The 18,738-nt window shown below is 40.5% G+C and overlaps 1 protein-coding gene across 11 annotated transcripts in view; it reads left to right on the plus strand.

Moving 5' to 3' along the window:
• The first annotated feature begins 863 nt into the window (after window positions 1-863).
• shank3a (SH3 and multiple ankyrin repeat domains 3a) overlaps window positions 864-18,738 on the plus strand; it is a 68,823-nt gene continuing 50,948 nt past the window's right edge. For 9 of the 11 annotated variants that reach the window (XM_077739274.1, XM_077739305.1, XM_077739281.1 and 6 more), the window contains exons 1-3: window positions 864-1,020; window positions 11,107-11,310; window positions 13,490-13,561. In XM_077739274.1, coding sequence (XP_077595400.1) covers window positions 958-1,020; window positions 11,107-11,310; window positions 13,490-13,561 — 339 coding nt within the window. In that variant the 5' untranslated portion in view covers window positions 864-957. Of the gene's footprint in view, window positions 1,021-11,106; window positions 11,311-13,489; window positions 13,562-16,187; window positions 16,395-18,738 lie in introns of those variants that run through there. The other 2 variants (XM_077739333.1, XM_077739349.1) reach the window with 2 other exon arrangements.

The following is an 18,738-nucleotide window of genomic DNA, read 5'->3' on the forward strand; positions in this document are numbered from 1 at the left end:
TGGCCTCCTTTTTCTTTTTCTGGGGGAAAATTTCAAAATTTAGACATTTTTTTTCTTCAGAGAAAGATTCGGATAATGTCAGAATGTTTGAATTGTGAGATTAAAGCAGAATGCTGGTCTATTTTTTTAAATAAGAAAGTTGTCTCCCTTTTTTTCAGAATGGGTTGGTCAAGATTCTGCCTTTTTTTTCATCTTTATTTTCCTTTTTCAGAGAAAATCCAAATTTTGTCCACCATTTTTTTTTTATCAGAAAAGGTGGTCAAGATCCTGAGTTTAAATTCAGAATGTTGTCCACCAATTTTTTCCAGAAAAAAAAAATCTAAATATTGGCCATCTTTATTTCCTTTCTCCTTTTCCCTGAAAAAAAAACACATCTTCCAAAAAAAACTGGCCAACATTCTCCCATTCAAGTCCGAATACCAACTCCATTCTGCAAATCCCCCCCCCCCCCCCACCAAAGTGAATACTACCTATTTTCCAGTATTGTCCAACCAGCATTGTGTCCTAAGCAACATCTCCAAAATTTATAATGCAAGCCATTTCCCACCTCTTAAGCCACTCCCTCCCTCCCTTCCTCTCTCTTTTTCTCTTCCCAGTCAAAAGATGCCCGCCGCAGGAGGCGCGAGCGTTGGGCGTGCGCGGCCGCCAGCCGGCTGCGCGTGCCACCGCTGGCGGACGTGGTGAGCCCTCCAGCCCTAGCGCGGCTGGGAGAACACCCTAAGCCGGAGAGCGCCACTTCACGTGCCTGCGGCCGTCGGCCGGCCGACGCCAGCCGCCCGGCCCCGCCGCCGCGGCGACGACGGCGGCGCGCGCGCAAGCCCCCCGTGCGCCCCCTCCCCTTCCACGCGCGGCTCCGACGGCAGCCGGGGAGCCGGCAGCGTCGGCGGCAGCTCCCCCGAAGAGGACGTCGGCGACGGTCCCGTCTGGCCGCCGTGGCCCCCCGCCGCCACGACACCCATGGAGGAACCGGCGGGCAACGCGGTGGTCATCCGCATTGGAATCCCGGACCTGCAACAGACGGTAAGAGATGGCGAGTGTGTGATTGCGTGATTGCGTGCATGTGTCCGCCCGTCCCACCGGCCGACCGCTCCCGCCTGACTTTTCGCGACCATTCACGACACTTTGGTGCACAGTTCATTTTTTTTTGGGGCTAAAAAAATCTGTCTCTTGAAGAACCAATGAACATTTGACCATCAGTCACTTATGGATTTCCGCACTGTGCCATCCACGATCTGTTCACATTGGATTTTACGCTTTTTGAAACGAACGCGGCATCCCATCCGACGGGGAGGGGCCGGTCATAAAATGCTTAGTCCAAAAGGATTGGACGTCGGGGAGCGTCAATGGGACTTGCTTGTATAATCTGTAAGGTTCGCTTGGTTTATTTGAGGTTTCCTGTTGATTTTATTGATATTTTTTCAGTTTTTTTCTACTCACTTTCTGTTCATTAGTCTCGTTTTGACAGTTTTGGCTGCCATGACGGTCCCAGACATCTGATTGGTTTAGATGAATGAATGAAAAGGGATTGGATGACTAGAAGTACATGAAAAGTTGTTTGGGCCAATGGAAATGATGTAAAGTTTTGGTCAAATTTGTACATTTTTGGTCAAAACTGGCTCACCTTGTTTTTATGCATAATACATTTTGGACCAAAACTACCTTTATTTAAAATGAATGGGCAAAAAAATATTTTTGATGAAGAAATTAAGCCTTCCTTGTGTAAAGTTATAAAATGACTGTCATAGGCTCAGAAACGTTAATGACTTTTATCACATTTGAGCTCAAGAAAAGGATGAGAGTCATTTTTGTTTCAACGCCATTTAGAAGATAAACGGATGACTTTAGGAAAAGTCATCCCATCTAGGGTGACAGAATGACATTTTAAAGTTGCTTTAATTGCTGGTAAATGTCAAATGGCTCTGTAATTGACTTAAAGGCTCCGTCAGGGCCAACGGGAGAACTACACTGCACGTCGAGGGGGTCAAACTCAAGGACTGGCTTTTAATCTTCCAACGGAGGGGGCGGCGTGGAGGGGAGGAGGGGGCGCATCAAGTCAAGTGCAGGTGTGAATGGAGTTGTGTGATCTGAATGGCAAATTTATGGGAGACGATTGCACTAAAGAAGAAAAGGAATAAACGCCGCTCAAGATTTAAAGTCAAAGTTCAAATATCAGACTTTATTGGAAGAATTCGGGATTCGAACCGTGATCTCACTACCGTTTGCTATAGGAAAAAAAATGGAGGTTTGATGGGAACATTCAAGTAATAAATTTGGACTTTCACGCTAGATTTTTGACTTCAAAAAGCAAGCAAACCAATTGATGAAAATTCACCGTGGTAAGAATTTTCCGGGTCTGGAATGGAATGGAACCCCCCACCCCTCTTCACTCCCCCCGTTTTATTTGGACTAACGAACGTCAGAGTGCAGCAAAGTGGGTGAATGATGAAAGGCGGCCGACTAAAGAGGCAAACCGGGGGAGAATACGAACCAGCCAACGCCGACTGTTTACGTCGGCTTCCCTTAAGAGATGAATGGCGGCCATTAGGCGAATTGGGAAGCTGTCTCTTTTTCCGCCCAATCATAGAAATGGAGTTTTTGCCAGGCTCGCAGATGATTCACGAGGAAACTCGGCCATTTAAAAATGAAGAAGGATAAAAATATAACGACCACCTTTGCCCGAAGGTCCGGCCCAAGCCGCTCGACGCTCTTTATTTTTAATGCCGGGAAAAACAAAAACAGATGCTTGTGTTTTTCGAAAGACGCCAGTCCTATTTTGCCTTTTTTTTAATGGGATTCTTTCATGCTTTGGGGTCTTATGGTGTTTTTTAATTAATGTCACAGCTATGGTATTTTTTTTTTGCCTCTAGATAGTAATTGCGATTCTGGTTTCCCACCACGTCCCCAAAACTTGTTTGTGAGACCACCAAGAATCAACACTCTCTTAAATTGTTACATTCTCCCCGGTGATTGGTCGACAACCAACTCAAAGTTGGCTGCAGCCCCCCCGCGATCCTTGCAAAAATAAATGCAATTGAAAATGATTGCATAGTGATAAAATCATTTGAAGCAAATCTAACCCCAAAGCAAAAAGACTTTCTTTTCTATTATAAACATTTTTGTAGGATTCTTTTTTATTCATTCATAAAATCAAAGCAAACAAATGTTATCAGTCCATATTTTGCCAAAAGTGCAGTTCTGCCAAGATTTGTCAAAAAAATTTAGTAGTAGTTTTTGCCCCAAAAACATACTTGCCTCCAAATGAATAACAAATGAGGCTAAATTTACAGTAAGTGACCCGGAAATGCCCCAAAATAATTGGAAAGTGACACGGAAATGCCCCAAAATCATCAGAAAGTGACCCGGAATTGTTCCTAAATCATCAGAAAGTCACCCAAAATCAACCTAAAATAACCCACAAGCGCCCAAATTCAACAGGAGGGAAATGCACTGTAATCATTTGACAAAAAACAAAAATACCTTTCTATGTTCTAAAATCATCGGAAAGTGACCCTGAAATGTTCCAAAACCATCAAAAAGTGACCCAAAATCACCCTAAAATAACCCACAAGCGCCCAAATTCAACAGGAGGACAATGCACTGGAATAATTTGACGAAAAACCTGGTTATTTGTCACCCTTGGTCATTCTTGTCCATGTTTAAACTCGGGCAAATTATGGTAAACCAATGGAAGCGTCCAATTAATAGACCTCAAAGTACCATAAAGCTATCTCCCGTTGCATCACGCAACAAAGAGTGATGAAAATCTTTCTATTTAACTCGCCGTTGGCACTTTGAGACGTCCCGGGAGATAAATCCTTTTTTTTTTGGGTTTACTGAGAGCCATTCCGCAACACGTCTGGGGAATACTCACTCTCCTTTCATTTCCTCGCCGCCACTTTCCCACGTGGGTCGGCCCGGCACGGAAAGATAATCAACAATAATCGACGCGGCGTACCAGCACAAAAAGCACGGGCCACACAGCCGCGCAATTTGGTGTCACCGATACCCAATAAAGGTCTCCGGGGGTACCTAAGGACGACGAGGGTCTGATAAAAGCGACCTTTGCGTGGTTACCGCGCAATTCCAGTGGGCCAATCGGGGTCAGAAACCAGGCCTGATCGTTTTCGTTTCATTTTCAGTGAATTGGAATCGAGTAATAAAGATGTTTATTTTATTTTTTAATTATTAAGTCATTGGTCACTTCCTATTGATTTGGGGGCATTTCCGGCCATGTCAAATCTGTATAAAGACTCATTATATTCCGCTCTAGTACTACTACTACTACTACTTTTAATTCATTTATCCTTTGAACTGCTTAAGAGGATCCCAGGGGTGCTTGAGCCTATCCCAGCTACTAACAAGCACAAGTCTGAACTGGTTGTCAGCCAATCCAATGTTATATTTCTATTTTAGGGCATTTCTAGGTGGCTATTTTTTCTATTTTGGGCCACTCACTGGTCACTTTTGGTGCTCGGACGTTTGGTCGCCATTCTTTTGGTCACTGGTCTTTTGGTCCCCGGTCAAATGGTGACAGAGTTTCCTGTTGAAGCCAGTTCTAAAAATGATATTCATGAGAGAGAGAGAGAGTTTAATATCTAAGTACTTTTTAATATCTAAATACTGTTTAATATCTAAGTACTGTTTAATATCTAAGTATGTTTGACCGGCGACCAAAAGGTACCAAAAGACCGGCGACCAAACGTCCGGTCACTTTTTGATGATTTTAGGCATTTCCGGGTTACTTTCTGCTCATTTACTGATTTCCTGTTGGTTTCCGAACATTTCCGAGTCAGTTTGATCATTTCCGCTTGGTTTTGGAACACTTACATAATGATTTAGGCTTATTTGGTTAGTGTTTTGGGTACTTACTAACGGTTGGATGGTTGGTGCCGAATTAATTAGGCTATAGTACATGCCGCCTGGAATTTCTTGGATTAGTTCATGGCTGTGTTGTGTTGTGCTGTAACGATTTCATTTTGGCTGCGTTCTGCCTGCTGCATGTGTGTTTTTTTTCTTTGATTTTCCTGTTAGCAGATGGCTGTTCTTGTGACTGCCTCAGCACACTCCAGCGGGCTTTGGACTAGAGAACGACTCTTGTGGGATCCCAACATTCATGTTTTTTAATTCTTGGCAGCATCGTGAGATTTTTTTGTGCTGCGCTGGGCAAATGGCCGTCCCGCCGAGGCCTGATTGATTATGCGCCGGGCACTCCCCGGGTCAAAGAGTTTGTCGCTGGATCTTAAGGAACCATTCCAGTCTAATCCTTCAGACATTTTCTTACTGCCATCTCATTTGTTCAATCCATTTTCAATCGAAAAAAGACTACAATAATCAGGATGACTAGTGATAGATTCATCAAATGACATCATCGATGATGTAAAATTCATCCTTTGAGCGTCACTCCCATATTTTGGCTCCCGATTCCAACACCTGCTATGCCTATACTGCATTTAAATACCTTGTTTTTGAAGAAAAAAATAATTACAATGTATATTTACGCACTTGACTATAATCATTGGTATCAAGGCTTTTAAGCCATAGCAGAGTAGGGAACCTATGGCTCGGGAGCCATATGTGGCTCTTTTGATAGGTGTGTATGGCTCGGGAGCCATATGTGGCTCTTTTGATGGCTCTATATGGCTTGGGAGCCATATGTGGCTCTTTTGATGGGTATATATGGCTCTCCGAGAACCTGTGTGGTGAAATATGAGACCTAAGTCCTGGACGCACCAATTGGAGCGTCACGCCGCCACTATGGCGCAAAAACTATCTCTAGCGCCTTTTTAAATCATATTTTTTCTTCATTAGACTCTCTGGTATGCATTCTCTCATTGATACTTATTGATTAGAGACTATGAAATAATGTTCTCAAAATAATTTAGATTTTTTTTACTTTCAAAGTGATGAAATTGATAATAAATGCTCACTTTTTCATGTATTTTTACTTTTAAATTATGAGTATGGCTCTCAAGGAATAATGTTTGAAAATATGAATTGTTTGTGGCTCTTTTCCTCAAAAAAGGTTCCTGACCCCTGACCTATAGGCTTTTATTCCGATCTATTTGAAGCGAGTTGGTTGGTTAAAATTTCATTACTGGGTACCTTGCCGCTTCAATTTGATTGGACAACTAATAGCAATGAACTAAACGGGAATGTCATTTTAGTCACGAAGGCAGCGAGCATTTGTTAGGATATCTGCGCCGTGTGGAGGCCAGGTAGCCCTCCTAACTTGGACTCCAGAAGATAATGCATTTGGCTTTTCTGGATGATAGCGAGTTATCCGCTGAGAGACGCTGCCATCTCCTGAGAAGGATCGAATGAAATTGTCGAGTTGCCTCCGAGCGATCACCGCCGGCTTTATCGAGTAACGCTATTTTGCTGCCGATAAGCTGTGCTACAATACTCAAGTGCTACACTCAGTCTGTGTGGAGAAGATGGGCTTTTAGAAGGCGCGCTAGTTTAGAAAATGTCCTTGACTTTTACCGGGAAGATGAATGAAAAGTGGAAAGCATTCTAGAGTGAAATATATTGTTCGTCGCAGTTACGTTTTGTTGGTTTATTATTTTTTTTGCACTGTTGTTGCGCTGTTGCTTATTCAAGGAAAGGAGAAAGCTGGCAGCGAATCATACACATTTTTGAAATACTAACAAGCACATTTTCATTCACTGCCACCCTCCAAGTTCAGATGGATCGGATGTTGAATAGTGATAATCTCATTTAGGCCACAGCAGAAAGATGAAAAGATGGTCGGCATTGACATGGTTGGCTTCAAAAATGTGCTAATCCCTTGTTAAATAGCCTCCTAAGAGTAAACATTCTGTTTTTATCTTTCATTATTATTAATATTGTTAAGCAGTGATCCTTCCAAGGCATTATAGCAATTATGCTACATTAGAGTATACACTATGTATATCTATATGTACAAGTTATACATATACATGTTATACATATACATGTTATACATATACATGTTATACATATACATGTTATACATATACATGTTATACATATACATGTTATACATATACATGTTATACATATACATGTCATCCATATACATGTCATACATGTACATGTTATACATGTACATGTTATACATGTACATGTTATACATGTACATGTACATGTTATACATATACATCTTATACATATACGTATACATGTTATACATATACATGTTATACATATACATGTACATGTTATACATATACATGTACATGTTATACATGTACATGTTATACATGTACATGCTATACATATACAAGTTATACATATACATATACATGTTATACATATACATGTTATACATATACATGTTCATGTTATACATATACATGTAATACATATACATGTTACACCTATTCATGAAATACATATACATATACTACATGTAATACATGTACATATACATGTACATATACATGTACACATATTATACATATACATGTACACATATTATACATATACATGTACACATATACATGTACACATATACATGTACACATACATATACATGTACACATATACATGTACACATACATATACATGTACACATACATGTACACATACATATACATGTACACATATACATGTACACATACATATACATGTACACATATACATATACACATACATATACATGTACACATATACATATACATGTATATGTTTTTTAATTCCACAGGAATCGATCTTGGGAGTTTTTGTTTTAATTATGACATTAAGGTAGTGTGAATAATCTAGTGAGCTCAACAGTGTGGAATTTATGTAGAATTTATGAAGAGTACATTTAAAATTGTGTAGTCAGCTCTAAGGTAACTGTTATCGTCGTCAAGTTAAAGGCCTCTGTCGCGGTCAAATCTTGCCGCTAATTCGATTCGTAGCGTGAAAGACAAGCGTGTCGGTGGCTACGTTAAATGTACTTCAACTGGCGGTGTACTTTGCGTGCCAGTGTTGCAAACAATTAGGCTGCGGCTTCGTTGTAGGCAACAACAACAAGTCGATCTGACGGGACCGAACTGCCGTGACTGACTGTGTGTTGGCACAAAAAAAAATTCTCACTAGTCTTGATTCTTCAGTCATCCTGAAATTAAACATTCAGAAAAACCGTCATATCGAACCAAAATACATCAAATACAAACTCGGGGGTCCACTAAAACCATTTTTTCCTCCCAAAACCGATACCTGATTTATTCATTCATTCGTTTTCCATAGTGCTTATCTTCACAAGGGTAGCTGGGGGTGCTGGAGCTTATCCCAGCAAACCATGGATGGAGTTGGGGGAATAAATAGACAAAGGGTGAAAGTCCACCCTCAGTATTTTGCTTTAAAGTATACGTTCAAGAGGTGTTTTTCGAGGTGTCTTATTCTCGGCGCTAGGCCATTAATCCAAGTTAATTGAATCAATGTGCGTTGCAGCGCCTTGTCTCGGGGGAGCGCTGCCGCAGCTAAGATGTTCGGCCATTCGGTGTCTGCGTCTGGTGGTCCTGACGTGATGAGACGATCATTAATTCGAGGCGCTGGATTCGATTGTCCATTGTCAGATGCGTCTTCGTGACATTCTTTTTGAACGCCATTATGGCTCTGGAAAATACTGTGAGGCGTTTCCAGAAGCTTGTTTTAACTTCCGTTTGCCTACAGGGGGTCCCTGATTTAGTTGGATTTTGTTGTCCAAGTAGAGGTTTACGCCAGAAGGTGCTCGGACGTTTGGTCGCCGGTCAAATGGTGAGTTTACTGTTGAAGCCAGCTCTCAAAATTATATTCATGAGAGAGAGTTTAATATATAAGTACTGTTTAAGATCTAAGTACATTTGACCGGCGACCAAAAGACCAGCGACCAAAAGGGACCAAAAGATCGGCGACCAAAACACTGGTGACCAAAAGACTGGCGACCAAAAGACCGGCGACCAAAAGACCGGCGACCAAAAGACCGGCGACCAAAAGACCGGCGACCAAAAGACCGGCGACCAAAAGACCGGCGACCAAAAGACCGGCGACCAAAAGACCGGCGACCAAAAGACCGGCGACCAAAAGACCGGCGACCAAAAGACCGGCGACCAACCGTCTGGTCACGACGCCCGAATACCAAGCGAAATGCATCAGTTGCAATTATTATTTTTTTCAAGTCAGCTAGTCAAGGTTCATTTTCTCAAGTATATCTTGACTTAAATAAAGCTCTGTTTACCTCTTCCATGACTGGCAACAATATCCCATTGAGGCACCGTGGCCTTTTCATAATGTGACAGACACTTGGAACATCTTTTTTCTTGGGCTATTCATTGACAATCATACATCAGTGTTAGCCAACGGCTACAATGCTTTTGTCATTTGATTGCAATGCATTAGTCAGCACTTCTTGCAAAGTATATTCAAACCGGAGCCGTTTTCAATCACCTGCTAGTGCATAACCATGGCGGTAATACATTATGCTGTTCTGTTCCCGCAAAATAATGTCTTCATTTTGGACTCCAGCCCGAAAGGCAATGCAGTCAGCGTGTCGCTGCGCCGTAGGTAAAATCACCACAGCAAAACGAATGTCCTCAAATGTCCCCTCCTGGACTTTTTGTTTCTTTAAGAATGGCGAGTGCTCATTAGCGCATATCTCGCAGGGCAGAGCGTTTCAGACATTACTGGTATAGGATTGTTTTTTTTTTTGGGGTGACACTATTAGAGTCTTACGTTTAGCTCCGCAGTTGTGACGCTCTCATGTCAAAGCGCCTGATTAAAAATGTGTCTCCAACGTATTCGACATCAGTCATAACAAGAGGGGGGAACAAGCTGCTCTATCATTTCCTGTATGGATGAATGGATCGTATTTTTCAGACAATGGATAAATCCCCCTGGGCAAACTACGGCCCGTGGGCCACATACGGGCCCTTTAGGCTTTCTAATCCGGCCCGCCGAAGTTGTCCAAATAATGTTTTTTTTTCCCCAAGATGGCACCGTCACGCGGAATCCAGTGGCAGTAGCTCTGTCCACTTTTATTTGTTTTTTTGTATTTTACACGTTTTTTAAATGACATTTTAATATTTCTTAATACATTCCTTTTTTACTTGACCTTGTACTTTATACTTTTTACTTTAATGATGAGTGATGAGTATGTTAATACTTCAGTCCTTTTTTTCTGTTTATGTTTCATATGTACTATTAACGGATGCACTTTTTTATATGTATCGTATCTTGTGCTGACCCGGCCCATCTTTCACATTCTTAAAGTCAATAGGGCCCGCCGGGCCGAAAAGTTTGCCCACCCCTGCTCTGGAGTATATGTCGCATTTTTTTAGGAAAGCAATTTTTGCTTGTCAGGAACCAAAAACAACATCTGTTAACATAACCGTTTTTCTGAAAACTATAGCCTAAAAAACACAATCTAGGAGGCTGTTAGAGGTCAGACATTAGTTAGTCAGACCTAAGTATTAGTCGCCATCCCAGCCAAACTATGCAGCCTTATCATCTCAATACACCTTTTGTGGTCCTTACTTTGCTGTCAGGCCTCCTTCCCCGCCTTGACAAATACTTGGTCCTCCTCCTCCTCCTCCTCCAAGTATCAAGGTTAATTGTGTGAGCACAATGCAAGGCTCCCTAATTAGCAGGTGCGTGTTGTGAATTCCTCATACGGTGTAAAATAATTGTTTGCATTCGTTACAGCACTTAGCGCTCAACGTCCATGTCCTACTTAAGTAGTAACCCCATTCAGGCTACTGTACCGCTCGGAGAAATAACCCTAACATGTGCAAAGTATTCACCCCCCAATTGCTACTTTTCACATTGACATTTTTAATCAAAAACTCATGGGCATGAGTGGCAGACAATGGGTTAACGATGATTCTAGTCAATTTTCATGAAGGAATATTTTTGATATTTTAATCAACTGATTGATACTGTAAAAAATACATTGTGTCCAAATTATACTGTAATAATGAAAAAAACGAATATTTTTCCTTAATTATAGCTTTTAAAGTACATTATTATTATTCAATAATTACATTTTAATGCAGTAACAGAACATTTTTTACTCTTTTTTTATGTATTTGCATTTTTTTTTGTCCAAACAGATTTGTACTTGAAATTTTACTGAAAAAATGGTATTCCCGTTTTTTTTTGTAGAAATGCCTGAAATTGAACGTGGATGCTCCCATCTGGCGCGCCAAACAGAGGATCCTATGCACGCTCAACCAGAGCCTGAAGGACGTGCTCAACTACGGCTTGTTCCAGCCGGCGTACAACGGCAAGGCCGGCAAGTTTCTCGACGAGGAGAGACAGCTGAGGGAATACCCTTTCCCTTCTCTAGCTCCCGTTCCGTATCTGGAGGTAAGAAAACCAACCGCCTGCTTTTCCTCAAACCATAAAAATAACATCAAAACCCAGTGCATTTTTTATTCAAGATAAGAATAAGAAGTCATTCAACTCTAGCCGAAAGCTTTTCAAACATTAAAGGGCGAGTGAGTCACGACAAAAAAAAATGCATAAATTAACCATTATTATAATCATTTCTTCACATTACTCTTCACGTTTGGTGTTTCAAAGTATTCGTTTTATTATAATTATAGTCCAAGTGCATTGGACATGTAATACTGTCAATTGCAGTGAAAGTGAAGTTTTCCTTATTGTCTTTTTTTCCACGTTTTTGACCTAAAAGTCCTTGATTTTGACTTAAAACTCCATTCAATCAAGCAAATACACATTTATAGCCGAGCTGCCTATCATGATTTCTTTAAAAAAATATTAATTATAATGATTCCGAGTATATAGTGGCGTCAATGTCAGTGAAAATGGGATAATTTTATGCCATCTTTGACTATCTATAACGGTCAATGCCACTGAAAGCTGCAAATAATGTACATGTATTATGTACAAATACTTATACATTATTCGTCTATTTATTTGAAAGCAACTTTGCCGACAAAGAAGGCATAAACGTGAATAAAATCACCAGCAAGAGAGCTCCATCATTGCAGTTGACAGCTCAGTCCGTTTGAACGTCAGGCGGTCATTGGCCGCCAAACCCTCCTCGTTTAAATAGATTGGACGCCTCCCCGTGAGGAACTCATTTCACGTCTTTGAATTCTAACTGGCACGTCATGGGATGTCAGTGGCGGTCGTCGACGGCGCGGAAAGATCCGCCGTCTTTTCAACCAGTGAAGACCAGCGAAACGCTTGATGGAACAAATGATGTGGAACTCATCTCATCCTGTCAGTCAGGCTCGCCTCGGGGAAGCCAACGCGGGTCAATCAATGCCAACGCTCGTAAAAACACGCCACGAAGGCCCCAGCAGACTTTTTTGCTCTCAAAGGAAAACCAATAGAAACGTGTGGAGCGCAGAACAAACTATTTTTTTTTGCATTTTTGTAACTTGTCCTTCTTTTGTATCCTGAGACCAAATTTCCCATTGAGGCATTTCCCAACCTGAATATTTTGTATGGAGAGACTTTTGTAATTCGAAATGTACCGCTATGTACAGTGGTACTTTGAGATACGAGCTTAATTCGTTCCGGAACTGAGCTCATGTCGATTTACTCGTAACTCAAATGAACGTTTCCCAAAGAAGTGAACTAAAAACTGATTAATTCGTCCTGACCCTGAAAACAGGATTTTTTTTGTTCTAATGCGCCATCTATTAACAATGTAACAAATAAGTAGTGGTTTAATAGCACTAAAATGTGTTTAGTAGTACTAAAATTAGACGGATTCTGCGGAGAGAAAGGGGAGGGGCTTTTTGGATGGCAACGCGCTCGTAACATAACATAAACAAATTTAAATGAACTTGGATTATGATGCAGACACTCAAAAATAGGTTTAATCAAAACTTACACTAACCTTAATTTTAATTTAGTTTTAAATTTTGATACCTTTCTTCTCCCGGGTTGGATCTATTTGCCCCGCCTCCACCCTGACATTCAGACACAACCTATCGAGGGTTGATTGCTTTTGTCTTCCCTTCAAAATATTTCCAAAGTAATGCACATAAATGTCCTCAAAATAGGATAACTGACGACCACTTGCCAATTCACTTTGGAAGTAGTAATCCTCTCATATTAGCCAACAATCTCCGCCATTAGCACTGATTAATGGTGAAAAAAAACACTGAAAAAAATGCAACGCTCCGCCCAGTGCTCCTAAAGACATTACAATAGACACGTCCACCTTATTCTCATATAATAAAATTTGTCTCGTATCTCAAGATAAATACTTGCTCGAAATTTCACTCTTATCTCAAATTGCACGTATGTTGGGGCACTGTCAATATACCACTGTAGTAGATCTCTCTCTATAGATGGATAGTGTACAGTAGTATTTTATTTTTCTATTCACAGTGCCTCACTTTTCTTCAGTGCCACTTTCTAGGAAAAAAAATCTATTTGTACTAAAACCATGCAGTGCCAATTGTGTGCAAATCACCCGTATAGGAACATCCAATGTTTTGACAGTTCCGAGCTGTATTTTTTTTTTCCCAGGCACTGTATGATTTGGTATCTGTTTGCGTTTCAGTTCCGCTACAAAAGACGTGTGTACACTCAGTCCTACCTTGATGAGAAGCAACTGTCCAAGCTCCACACAAAGGTAAGGGCGCACTGCTGTCAATCATTTTTGACATTTTCATTAGCTTTTTTAGGATGAATATCCTCGCATGGATATTTCTAAGAATTGTCATCAGTTCGTAACCTATTTTTACGAATATTTCTGGGAGATTTTTTTGTCTTTGTGGTTTTTAACGGTTAAAAAAACAAACAAAAAAACAAACGCCCAGTTAATGCTCAGCAGTGCTCGCAGTTGTTTATTCATTTAGACTTAAATGGCCGTCTCCGTCAGCTTGACGTCGGGCAGATGGAGTTTTTCATGCGCAGAATGTTGATGAAATGAAACGGGCAAAGCCATTTTGAGCAAATGATGAATATTTACTCACCGGAGGGGACAGTTGCAGCTTTGGATTGGAGATTTAGCAAAGCGTTAAAGATGAAGGGTCATGTCTTATAACATTTGAGTACAGGGAGTCATTTTTTGCACTTTCTGTTAGGGACTAGGTAACTTGCGTGTCAATTTTTTGTTCATTTTGGGCCACATGAGGATGGTTTTGGGGCATTCTTGAGACTTTTTTCGGACACTTTTTGGATAATTTCTTGTTGATTTTGAGGCATTTCGGAGTCTGTTGTTTTTTTTGGGTGACTTTTTGCTGTTCTTGAGTTAAAAATGTGAATTATTTTTTGGTTTTAAGAAATTTGAGTCACTTCAGGTTTCCTTGTTGTTGATTTTAGGTGCGTTTTTTTATTTTTTACTATTCTTGAGTTTAGATTTCGGATTATTTTTTGTTTATTTTAAGACATTTGAATCACTTATGGGGCCTTTGCTGTTGATTTTGGGTGATTTTTTAAAAATTGTTCTTGAGTTGAAATTTTTGATTATTTATTGAGTATTTTAAGACATTTCTGAGTCCTTTCTGGGTCCCTTGCTGTTTTGGGTGACTTTTTGCCATTCTTGAGTTGAGAATTTGGATTATTTTTTCTTGGTTTTAAGACATTTGAGTCACTTCTGTTTCCCTTACTGTTGATTTTAGGTTATATTTTGCAGGCTTGAAGCCTTTTTCAGGTCACTTTCTGTTTTTGGCCTATTTCCCATTAGTTATGGAGCATTTTCAGGTTACTTTTAGATGGATGATGTCTAGACTTCTTGTACATTTTGGATTCTTCCTTGTTGATTTTAGATTTTTGATTGTTTCTTGTTGATTTTTGCACAAATGTTCAGTTAGAACACCAGCTGGCTTTACAATATCGTCTACCAATGAAGCTAGCTTGCTTGTATTTCACCTACTTTAGGCCAAAGTTCAAAACGAGGTCATAATTAATGGACCCCAAAGCATGCAATTGCTTCCTTCCTCTCTGTCCTGATTAGCCAGCATGGAATATTTGCCCATCCTATAACACACACAGAGAGAGCCCTTTAGTAACGCACTATTTGGCAACGTGGTCATAACGCCGTTTCAGTCCGGCTCGATTCCGAGCCGCGCTAATCTTACGTTTTTCGGCGCGTGCGGTAATTAGCGGCAGCCGGGCGTAAATAAACACGGGAGCCGAGCCAAGTCGTCGGGTGTGCACAAAAGGCGATATTTTAATTGGAGATGTTCATATTTCACTCGCTGCGATCCTCCCACGTACGCATTGAAGTTGTGAGTGGCTCATTGTGTTTCCAATGGAAATTCCTGCATTCCTGGAAATGTAATGGAAAATGCAACAATGTGCACAGTAACATGGGATTTGCAAATGATATAGTGGTGGCTAGTGTATGCTCAGACGTGGGATTTGCAATACATCAGTGTCCAACATAATTCATGTGAAATACTGAAAGCAGATTCTGGAGAAATTGGTTTATTTGTCACTAACAGTCATGATGAATCGGACGTCCATCACCGTCAATGGCATTGAAAGGTGAGCATTCAAAGCCGGCTAAACTCGACTGATGCTTATGGAAGGCAATTAGTTTTGATAATATAAATCTTTGTAAGTTTTAGTGTTCTTGGGGATCAAAATTTGGATGTTTTTTCCATTTAGAAAAGCAAAACAGTAATTGTATTGACATAAAAGTGGAAAATAGAAATTCATCCTTTTTAGTGTTATTAAACAATTTTTGTTTAATTAAAATAATTTTACAAAAAATGTTTTCCAAATAGGCCTAAAAATAGCAATATTCTCTGTATGCAATGAGTTTTAATAATATAAATTGTTAGTTTTAGTGTACTTCGGGATAAAAAATTTGCGAATCACTTGTTTTTCCATTTAGAAAAGGAAAGACTGTATTAACATAAAAGTGTCATGATAAAATATAGGAATTAATCCTTTTTTGCGTTTTTAAAACATTTTTTTATTATAATAATTTTACAAAAATTTAAAAAACACTACAAAAACATCACTTTTAATTAGTAGTTTTTCCTCCAAAAAGGCCTAAAAAGATCAATATTCTCTGTACAGCTATAATCTTAGTTTGAATTTCCACATGAAAGATGAAGTGGAGAAAGAAAAGATTTACTTTGGCGGGTTACACAAAGTCTTGTAGCACCCGGGCTTCCACTTTGACACAAGTACTGTAGCGTATGCGTGGGGGGAAGCACTTTTGTGTGTGCTAATGTGTGTGTGTGTAAGATAGGGGCCATGTGAATGTCCATGTGCTACTTTGACAAGCCGGCCAGTGAGAGAGCGGGCAGCGAGAGGGGGCTGACGGGTCCACGGTGGGAGTAGGAGGACTCGGCGGGCCGGCGTTCCGTCGCGGCTCGGGGAGCGTGGATGACCTACGGGGAACGCGGATGACCTAGGGGGCCCCGAGCGTGTGCCAAATGGGGTCCGCTCTGGGCCGAAGTCGAGCGAGGGGGAGTAAAGAAACCGGGAAGGCCAACGTCAATAGTAAGGTAGTCCGTCTTTTTTGCTTCTTGGTCCCTCTTCGCTGACTTTGATGTGCAGAAGCTCACCGTTACCTGTCAAGTGGTTTTCCTCGCTGCTCTTGTCACGCACGAGTGACGGCTTTTCCGACAACTTGTGTCAAAAGCCGGCGTGAATGCCTAACGCGCCCGCCCGCCCGCCCGCCTGCCTGCCAGAATGTTAATGCGCCTCTCTGCCGGTCGGCGTGGTTAAATGGGGACGGGTGTCGCTCGTTTGGTTGAAGTTGCGGTCGCCTAGCGCCGTTTCGTGGTTGGACTTGGCAAAAGATGATGTCCGATAAGGTTCTGGATCACGGAATTTCCAAATAAGTCGTAGTATGTCTATAATTTTACCATTTTCTTTTTCTTAATATTACACCAAAAGTTGATTACATTGCCAAATTGAAACCAAACAACTTCCAGTTCAAGCCACATCAAAATAGCCCATAAAATGTCTTTTAGCTCATATTTTGATTTGAATCTTGTGAGAAGACAATGTATGATTTAATTTTGGTAATCATGTGACTACACCCAAAGTAGTTTTGGGTTGATTCAGTCGATTAAATCATCCACAAAATATAATATGATGACGGGGGGAAACAAGAAGAAAAATCATGGCCGCTCTGAAAGGCAGCACGAGGGTCCGTTTGTTTGCTTTAGAGAGAGGATTCCTCCGGGGGTGCCGGGGCTGTCACAACTCTTAGCGCGAGCGTGCTAAATTCTTACTGCTGATGTGACGTGGGTGTCAGATGACCATCTGAGTTTTAAACTTGTTTTGGATAAAGAAAAAGATAGTAAGTTATAGATGGCAGATGGTGATATTTGACTGGCCAGCAATGAGTTCATATTGAGGTGCTCACTTGTAAGTTTTAGACGTTGTATGGAGATTTTGCATCATTTCTTGTTGCTTTAATGGGATTTTTGGGTGACATTGTCTGGGTTATTTAATTTTGGAGATCACGTTTTGTTAATATTGTGTCACATAACGGCTTCTTTTCTTTTTACGACGCAATTTCTCCATAAATTGAATTTCTATTTCCTCAAAATACGATGTTAAAACACATCCTAACTTCACAACTTTTCTCAGAAAAGTCAGATTCCCTCATTTTAAGACTTCTTTTAACATGACAACTTTCCCCCCCAGATTATCTCAACTTGGAAATTCACTCTGACAAAACGACAATATAAATCTCCTCATGTATTGACTTTCAATATGTTGATATAGTCTATCATAACAACATTTTGAAACAGGCCAACTTTGAGACTCTTCATTTGATGATTCTTGTTGATCAGAGCAATTTCTGGCAATTGAATTTGCTTTCAAACCAAGCATAAGACTTTTTTTTAATGGCTTGGATTGCCCAAGCACTCTTTTCAGCTACAAAGGGATAAAAAAATAAAGACTTTGTGGATGTGGCTGGGGCATATCGTTAAAGGCCCGGGGTGTTATTTTCCATATGGCCTGATTCCAGAGTGTAGTGAACAAACAATCAATTTCCTCTTCTCACCCACGCACTCACATACCCACCCACACCCACCCATATATACACATACACACAACTCTCACTGACTAAAGTGACACATTTAAATAAGATTTAAGCTCTGGGAGTCAAGTGTGCTGGGTAAATACTGCAAACTACACGAAGCAAATGGCGCGCAAACTTGTTGTGTTTGGGAAGTCGACCTGGGAAAGCATTGATTGGTTTTATCGAACGCCTCCACGTTTTTTTGTATGTAAGGCAAAATTGTGTAGCTAGTTTATTATTTATTTTATAGTGATTTGGCTACGCATGCATTTATTAAAACTCAAATATGGATCAGTTTCCAGCAAATGGTGCTAAGAAAAAAAATGCAATGCAATGCTTTGCTTTATAGTTGTTTTTTTTTCACTAAAATCGGCGTCCAAGCAATTGCACACTACTCTCGTCTTCTCTGCGCAGCTGCAATCATATGGCGCGCAGTAAATAAAATCCAAACTTATTACCGTATTTTCACGACTATAAGGCGCACCGCATTATAAGGAGCACCCTCAATGAATGACATTTCTTCCATATATAAGGCGCACTGTATTATAAGGCGCACTGTATTATAAGGCGCACTGTCTATTTTGGAGAAAATTTATGACTTTTAAGTGCGCCTTATAGCTATTGACTTCCATGTATGAAGCACTCACTACACAGTCACCTCTAGAGCCAGCCTTTGTTGATGTTTTGGATTTTTTTGTATAAAATCTTGCAGTGGGGGAGGAGCTAAATGATGGAAGATGTTGTAAACTAAGATGGCATCTGCATATTTAACAGTATTGTTTCAGTTCAGCCGTTTGTGTTTTTTTAAT

This window comes from Stigmatopora nigra, chromosome 2, assembly GCF_051989575.1.
Source record: "Stigmatopora nigra isolate UIUO_SnigA chromosome 2, RoL_Snig_1.1, whole genome shotgun sequence".
Lineage (NCBI taxonomy): Eukaryota > Metazoa > Chordata > Actinopteri > Syngnathiformes > Syngnathidae > Stigmatopora > Stigmatopora nigra.